This window comes from Neophocaena asiaeorientalis, unplaced genomic scaffold (genome assembly GCF_003031525.2).
Source record: "Neophocaena asiaeorientalis asiaeorientalis breed wild unplaced genomic scaffold, Neophocaena_asiaeorientalis_V1.1 scaffold91, whole genome shotgun sequence".
Classification (NCBI taxonomy): Eukaryota; Metazoa; Chordata; class Mammalia; order Artiodactyla; family Phocoenidae; genus Neophocaena; species Neophocaena asiaeorientalis.
This window is the reverse complement of record NW_020173198.1, coordinates 1,146,164-1,154,083: the sequence shown is the minus strand read 5'-3', so window position 1 is coordinate 1,154,083 and position 7,920 is coordinate 1,146,164. Positions and strand designations below refer to the sequence as shown.

At 55.6% G+C, this 7,920-nt stretch overlaps 2 protein-coding genes across 2 annotated transcripts in view; both read left to right on the top strand.

Moving 5' to 3' along the window:
• The first annotated feature begins 580 nt into the window (after positions 1-580).
• Positions 581-5,742, top strand: ORAI3 (ORAI calcium release-activated calcium modulator 3). The gene is made up of 2 exons (XM_024744381.1): positions 581-1,352; positions 4,269-5,742. Exons 1-2 carry the CDS (start codon positions 1,092-1,094, stop codon positions 4,926-4,928), a joined length of 921 nt encoding a protein of 306 aa, XP_024600149.1. The 5' UTR covers positions 581-1,091; the 3' UTR covers positions 4,929-5,742.
• A 1,511-nt stretch (positions 5,743-7,253) lies between these two features.
• Positions 7,254-7,920, top strand: part of SETD1A (SET domain containing 1A, histone lysine methyltransferase) — a 22,476-nt gene continuing 21,809 nt past the window's right edge. The window contains 1 exon segment of the mRNA XM_024744332.1: positions 7,254-7,897. The gene's annotated coding sequence lies outside the window, so the exon portion shown is untranslated.

Genomic DNA, 7,920 nt, shown 5'->3' with positions numbered 1-7,920 from the left:
GCCATGGAATTAGCAGCCAATGGACACCTCCCAAAGCCAGTGCTAAGGCTGGAAAGGGCCCCTCTTAGTTGCCGTGGGAACTTAGTAACAGACTCTCGCCCCTCCCCTGCCCCTTCCTCCACTGCGGGGGCGGGGTTTGGGGAGCCAGGGGGAGGGGTCGGGGCCAGGTCCCGCCCCTCAGCCCAGGCCTCCCTGGGGAGCCAGGTTGTACCATGTAGGGGAGGGGGGAATCTATCCACATACCTCAGGTAACAGGGAGGTGCGCGGGTGGGGGGAGGGACTGGGCGGACCAAAGGCCGGAGGGGAGGGGGTCCTGGGAATCGCAAAAGGCTTGAGGATGGGGCCGCTTGGGGGAGGGGGAGGAGGCAGCCCGGCCGGGGGCAAGTGGGGAACCCAGCCGGGCTGGGCCCCTGGGCCCCGGGTCTGTACAATATGGTTCGCTATAAAAGTCAAAATCTTCCAGCCGGGGCCGCCGAGTTCGTGTGAGTGTCTGCGGCGTTGGGGATGTGGGGCTAGGGCGGGGATGACACGAGTGTTCTTTGAGGCCCTGGGAGGAGGGGGCTGTTTGGATGGATCTGGGGGACCTAGGTTCTACTGGGCTTCCGGAAATTGAGGATTCAGGGTCTCCTGCGGTCCCTACAATTAGATGAGCTCACTTTCCCGGAGTTCACTGTTAAGGTAGGGCTTTGGAGTCTGGACGTTGGAGGTGTCCAGGTGTACCTGCAGTGGTCCAGAGCCCGGAACACTGGCTGGGGCTGGGCGTTCAACTCAGCGGGGCTCAGGCACCTAGAGGATAATCTAAGTGGACTGGGGTCTCGGGGTCCCTCGGGATCTCTGCGGACGGTCCCCCGGCTCCACCCCATCATGTGGCCGCCCCGACTCCGCCTCCGCCCCAGTTCCTGTTTCGGCCTCGGCAGCCCTGCTTCAGCCCCTAGGGTTCCACGCAGACGCCTGCTCTTCCTTCTCCGCCCGGGCCACGTCTTCCTGGGCGCTCACCGTCCGCATCCCCGCTCGTCCCGCCGGGGGATGGGGCCTTCCCCCGGCCTGGGCCGGCCCTGCTGGGGTCCCCGAGGCGACTCGGCCCCGCCTTGATGGACTGGCCCGCCTGGTGCTGCGGCCCCAGGATGAAGGGCGGCGAGGGGGACTCGGGCGAACAGGCCCCGCTGAACCCGGAGGCCGAGAGCCCCGCGGGCTCGGCCACCTACCGGGAGTTCGTGCACCGCGGCTACTTGGACCTGATGGGGGCCAGTCAGCACTCGCTGCGGGCGCTCAGCTGGCGCCGCCTCTACCTCAGTCGGGCCAAGCTGAAAGCTTCCAGCCGCACGTCTGCCCTGCTCTCGGGCTTCGCCATGGTGAGGGAAGGGAAGGGTCGTACAGGGTGGGGGTGAAGCGCAGGGGGGGCACCGGGTTGGGGGCAAAGTGAACGGGTACCCAAGGGAGACAGGGTAGAGGAAAGGGAAGGACCGGTTTTTAAGAGGTACAAGAGGGGTAGCAGACAAGTTACCAAGGGACTCCGCAAGTCCCTTTTTATGTGTGTGTGTGTGTGTGTGTGTGTGTGTATGTGTATAAACAGGTCCCTAGCATAAACTGGGCCGTGGGGAGGATAAGCAAGTCCTAAAGGTGTCACAGGGGCCACGTCACGTCATGGGGGTAGACAATCACCAAGGGGGATACATATGCAAGGATAGAGCGAAGTGCTCCAAAAGGAGCATGGTCCAGCATTAGTGGTTACTAGATCCCCACCGGAGGCTCAGCAGCAAATCAGAGCTGGGTGGGGGCTGGGAGGTGGGGTGGTTGAGAGAACAAACTGGATGGAGTGGTCACACCCAAAAGGAGGGCGGCCAGGCCCCAGCAGGCACAGAGGGTGCTTAGTGTAGCCCAGGAAAGCTCTGAGAAGAGAGGATGCCCGTGAGGGAGTCCCTAGCGAAAAAAGCTGCTTAGAAAGCTGATGCAGGATTCTGGAGATGATAAACTCCAAGTGCAGGTGATATCCGCTGACGGTCCCGGGCAGAGGCCTCACAGGAAGTGGGACCGAGGGAGGTCCCAGGGTGAGGAGCAGTTAGCAGACACAAGTCCTGGCTCTTTCCTGCTTGTGGCCAGCTATGTAACCCTGGACAGGCCTCCGCCTCCTCGCAGGCCAGTGGGAAATTGTGAGATCATGGAGGGTGCACCCTCTGTAGCTTGCCAAGTAGCTGCCCCAAGGTGAGCTCATTCTTGTCATCAAACCCTAGATCCAAGCATGTCAGAGCAAGACACACATCAGAATGCCTCAGACTACCTGTTAACGGAAACCACGGCCCAGAATGGGGCAGTGGCTTTGCCTGCCAAGAGCACTCAGCAGCTGAAGGATATAGGATGAACTAGGACCCAGGGTCGCTAGACTGTTAATCCAGGGTTTCCCACCATCATGACAGGAAGAAGGAGAAAATGGGCTGGAGGAGGGTCCTCATAGGAACATGAGGGGGATATCAACATGAGGATAAAAAGGGGTCATAGCACTAGGTGATTTGCGTTAGTCTCTGCTCCTTTCTGTGCTACAACCTCTGTATTAGAATGATGAGAGGGAAAGTTTCTGCCCCTAAGGGTCATCCTAGGTCTATGGTTTTCTACGTGGGGGTCCGGATCTTCAGGTCAGCTCACCCTTCCTGATGTGGGGTCATCTCAGGACAGGGAGCTGGCTCCCCTTCACCTGTACAGACCGCAGAGGGAAGGGAGCAGCCGCGTGGACCTAGCTGAGGGAGTTGCCCCACCCCCATATCCCCCATGGTCCAGCCTGTTCCCAAGGGGACAATCCGGCCAGCTGCTGGACTTGCACGTTGCTGGGGTGACAGCTTAAGGGCCAGGACCTTCTCTGCAGGATCAAGAGGCCAGATGAGTAGGTTCTGGGGGCCAGACTGGCCCCAGTCCTGCCAGGGGAGGTCAAGCCTGAGTCAGGCTGTGGGAGAAACCAGGACCAGGCCTGGCCCAGATCTCTTGTCTGTGGAAAACACCTGCTAACACCCGCCATGGCCCAATTTCCCAAAATATTCAGCCTTGCCTTCCTACCACCACCCTCCTGGCTCTGCACCTTCCTCCTTCCCCCAGCCCCAGAGCAACCTAATGGATCTTGCAAGAACCAGGCATGGGGAAAGATCCCGATTCTGGAATTAAGATGGCCTGGGTTAGAAAAACATTATATAAATTGTGTTGAACCATCACTAAGTACCAGACACTATGCTTAAGGCTTTTATGTGCATCACCCTTCTATTATCCTATGAAGTAGGTACCACTACTGTGACCATTTTACAGATGAGAAAACTGAGGATCAGAGATGTTAAGACACCTGCCCAGGGTTCCACAGCAAGTAAGTGGCAGGATTGAATTTAGGCAGTCCAGCTCTAGAGTCCAAATGTATACAAGCCTAGAACAGAATCATCAACTCAAATGTTTGCAAAGGCCTTTGGCAATATGGATGCCAAGTTGGCTGGGTGGGGACTGTGGCTATCAAGAGACACTCCTCACCCATCCAAAGGGAGCAGCTATGACTCAGCCCTAGCTGATCGGTGCCATGCAGGAATGTGGGCCTGGTGTAACTAGACCTTCCAAGTTTCCAAGAGGATCTGGAAATAGGAATATTTACATGACATCTCTTGAGTTTTAGAAGTTGGCAACGTAATTCTTTAAAAAAACACACTGAGCCAAGCAAAACATGTTTGCAGGCTGGCCTGGGTTTATGGCGTGCCAATCTGCAAACTCTGGCCTTGGACTTCAGCGTTAACTCTAATAATAACAGCAAACACTTACCTGGGCATACTGTGTACCTCACACTATTCTTATCACTTGATATATATTATCTCATTAAAATTTTAAAACAACCGTATAAGACAGGTGGGTGCTGTTATCAATCCCTATTTTCCAGGTGAGGAGACTGAGGCACAGAGAGAACCAAACCACTTGCTCAAGTTTGCACAGCTTATGGAGCTGAAAATGAACCCAGGCCGCCCCATTCCAGAATCTGTGCTTTTTAACCCCTATGTTATAACAAGATAAGATTGTCAGAAACATGCCATCCAGCCCTCTAGATAGCCAGGTGGGGAAACAGAGGTCTGGAACAGGACAGAGCCTTGCCAAGGCTGCCCATTCATTCACTCAACAAAGACTGGGTGCCCTCTCTCTGCCAAGCACTGTTCTAGGTCTTAGGGATACATCAGTGATGTACACCAAGAGACAGAAAACCCCTCTACTGTTGAGGTTATGGGCACTCAACCCATCCCTTCTTGTCCCCACAGGTGGCCATGGTAGAGGTACAGCTGGAGAGCAACCACGAATACCCGCCGGGCCTGCTGGTGGCCTTCAGTGCCTGCACCACCGTGCTGGTGGCTGTGCATCTCTTTGCACTCATGGTCTCCACCTGTCTCCTGCCTCACATTGAAGCTGTCAGCAACATCCACAACCTCAACTCTGTCCACCAGTCTCCACACCAGCGACTCCACCGCTATGTGGAGCTGGCCTGGGGCTTCTCCACTGCCTTGGGCACCTTCCTCTTCCTCGCTGAAGTTGTCCTGGTTGGCTGGGTCAAGTTTGTGCCCATCGGGGCCCCCTTGGGCACACCAGGCTCTGTGGTACCTGCCTCCCAGGTGCCTGAGACTCTGCCACCAGTGGCCGCCTCCCTTAGTCCAGCTTCCAAGCCATCCTCTGCTTCTGTAGCCCCGTCACAGGCTGAGCCACCTGAGGCCTGCCCACCTCGGCAAGCATGTGGCGGTGGTGGGGCCCATGGACCAGGCTGGCAAGCAGCCATGGCCTCCACGGCAATCATGGTACCTGTTGGGCTTGTGTTCATGGCCTTTGCCCTGCATTTCTACCGCTCCTTGGTGGCTCACAAGACCGACCGCCACAAGCAAGAGCTAGAGGAGCTGAGTCGCCTGCAGGGGGAGCTGCAGGCTGTGTGAGGCCGGTGTTAGCCACAGCTGCGAGCACCGCCTCCCTCGGGGGTCAGCCAGAGGCCCCAGGTCTACGGACCCCATCCCCCGCCCTGCCTGGAGCCACTTCCTGTGGCCACTCTCAGGTAGAGAACAGATTCCTGCCCTCAGGGTCCTATGGGCTGGGCCTTGGGCAGCTCCCACATTCCCAGGGATTCTCCCTGTCAGTCTGTCCTATGGGTTTTGGAAAGTCTACTCTACACCTGGGCTGGGAGGAGCAAGGGAGGAAGCGGAAGGTCCTCAGTCCAAGGATCATGCCGTAGGTAGAGGGGAGGCAGGGAGACCCTGTCAGACCTTTGGTGCTGACTCTTTGCCACTTGCCCCCTTATAGAATGTGGAGGTCAGAAGCTTACATACCCACCCAGCTGCCCCGGAAGGCAGCCAATCCTTGCTATACTTTTGTAGAATCTATTTTATGGTTGGCTTTTTTTTTCTTCCTCATCCTCAGATTTTGATGGGTTCCACCCTCTTGCTTTGGTGTTTGGGTAGAGGGATTTGGGTGTTTCTACCCTAGGCATATGTCCAGCCTTTCCAAGGAGGAGCCACCCTATTTGGAGGAAGTTCGAATGCCTGCCCCACTGCCCTAGACCCACACTTATGCTTCTGTATCTGGTTCCTACTCCTGGTTCAGAGCTGGGGTCGGTGTGCCCAGCCTGATCCCTAGCAAGGGTTGGGGTGAGGTTTTAAGGGAGGAGGTCCAGTCCATAGCCCTTGGAATACAGAGCTATTCTGACACTGAATTTTTGATGCACCTAGTTTTGTATAATAAATTGTTTCACACATGTCCCTGTGGCTGTGAATGGGGTGAAGGGGAGGCCTTGTCGGGAACAGCTGACTTGTTCTTAAGAATCAAGTGGAGGCAAGTGTCCCTGGGGGCAGGGCAGGGGTGGAGGAGAGGAGGTTCCAGGTATGACCCCCTTGTGATGCTGACAGGGGCCAGTAGCTTCTGAATGTGGAGACTGAGTTATTCTAAGGCTAAAGGCTTTTGCACTCTTGTTACTGAGCCCAGGGTCTCTACCTCATCCACTGAGGATTTAGTATAAGTTTCTTTTAGTGTAAATTTCTTTCTTGAGTGACTACTACATACTAGGGGCTTCTCATAGGTAATCTTATTTAGCCTACTTATTTAAAAATCACCTCAAGAGGCAAGTCTTTATCATAACCGTTTCAGAGATAAGGGAGCTTCAGCCTAAGAAGGCTGAGGATCTTGCCCAAAGCCACCCAGCTAGTCAGTGAAAACTTAGACTACTTTTACCATCACATGGGGAATGGTTTTATTTGAGAAAAGGAACCAACATCTTTCAACTGGGACAAGAGAAAGGAATCTGATCTCATCACCCATGTTTCCATTATAAATTTATTTTTTCAGCCTCATTTTCCTCAAATTTGTAAAGGGTCCTAATCCTCTCCCAGAAGGATTGACTCTTTTGATGTGAGACTTTGGACAAATCTTTCTCTGTTCCTTAAAATTGTGAATTTGCATGAACCAGGTCTCAAGGGCCTTTCCCACATTGTTTTAATGCCTACAATAGTTCCGCATGACAGTATTTAACATCCATTTTCAGAGAAAGAATCTGAAGCTTTAAGAGGTGGTTAATGACTCGCCCAAGGTCATACATCGAGGGGGCTGACAGTACTGAGAGAAGTCTGGAACCCAGGGCATCCTCAGCACAGGCAGTGCCTGGGAGTGCCATTACCCTGAGACCTAGATGCCTGCAAACAAGCCTAAGAAAAACGGTGCCCAGAATCAGGGCGACCTCAGCCCCAGGGTCCGAAGTTTAAGCCCGGGCTGGTGCTGCCCTCGAGTGCACTGGGACCATGACGCCCGGGGAATCGACCAACCCACCCAAGTTCAAGTGCGACCTAGTTTATCGTTTCTTACAGGACCGGTTCAAGGTCCTTTAGGGCCCACCGGCCTTATTACATAACTTTAAGACAGACTAAGATGTAATCACTAATGGCGGGCCAGTACGGGCAAAATGCGGCACCTTCTGAAGGCCTCAGTATCCCCATCTGTCAAATGGGCATCTTAAACAGCTAGAGGCCCAAGAAGGATAACGGGAGTTAAACGCTCCCTGCATTACGTGCGGCGCCAAACAGCCTGAGTCACCGTTGTTGGTAGTATTTTTCCACCTCCCGGGCGCCGCTCCCAGCCCACCCCGGTTTCGGAGGGTCCTACAGGAAGCACCCCCGCGACGCCCGGCTCCACACGCTGACCACGCCCTCTGCGCGCGGCGCCTTGGCCCCGCCCACGAAGGAATTCGCAGATTCGCTAGGCCGGCTCCTCCTCAGAATTATTCGGGCCTCTCTATACTCGGCTGAAAATCCTCATCGGACTCTGTAGCCATTTCTCCCAGGTCAGAACTGAGCAGTCCTCTGAGTTGTGCTAGTAAGGAAGATCCAGGAAAAGTGGCCCACTCTGCCAACAGGGCTTGGCTAACCCGGCATTATTTTCTTGACTCCACCAAGGCGGTTAAAGGGAGGCAACAGCTGAGGCCAGGACTTGTGGCAAACCTGCAGCCTCTCAGACCTTTGGCCGCGTGAGGAAGCGGCAGATTAGAAGAGCAAAGGAGCGCGCATCCTGTCTACTGATTCGCCCCGCCCGCCTGACGAATCTGCGCCTGTTCAACTCGCCACTCAAATCTCCCCAGCTCTGGCTGGCCTCCTCCTCTCCGCCCCGCCCCCTTATCCTCAGGGATTAGTCGCTGCTTTCGTCTTCGCCGATTCGTCAAGGACCCCAGGCCAGAGCAGCTGGATAGCCGTGGTGAAGCCCACTCTCCGGGGGATGCGGCCAATCTCCAGGCTCACTGGGCCGCAACTCTTGAGCCTTACAGCGCGCCGGCCGAGGCGAAGCCGCTATCTTCGGCCCCGTGGGTCTCCCGGCGGCGCCCGTGGCGAAAGTGTGAATACAGAAGCTGTGCCCGCTGGGCCTCGCGCAGGTGGCGGTGGTGTTTGGTGCGCG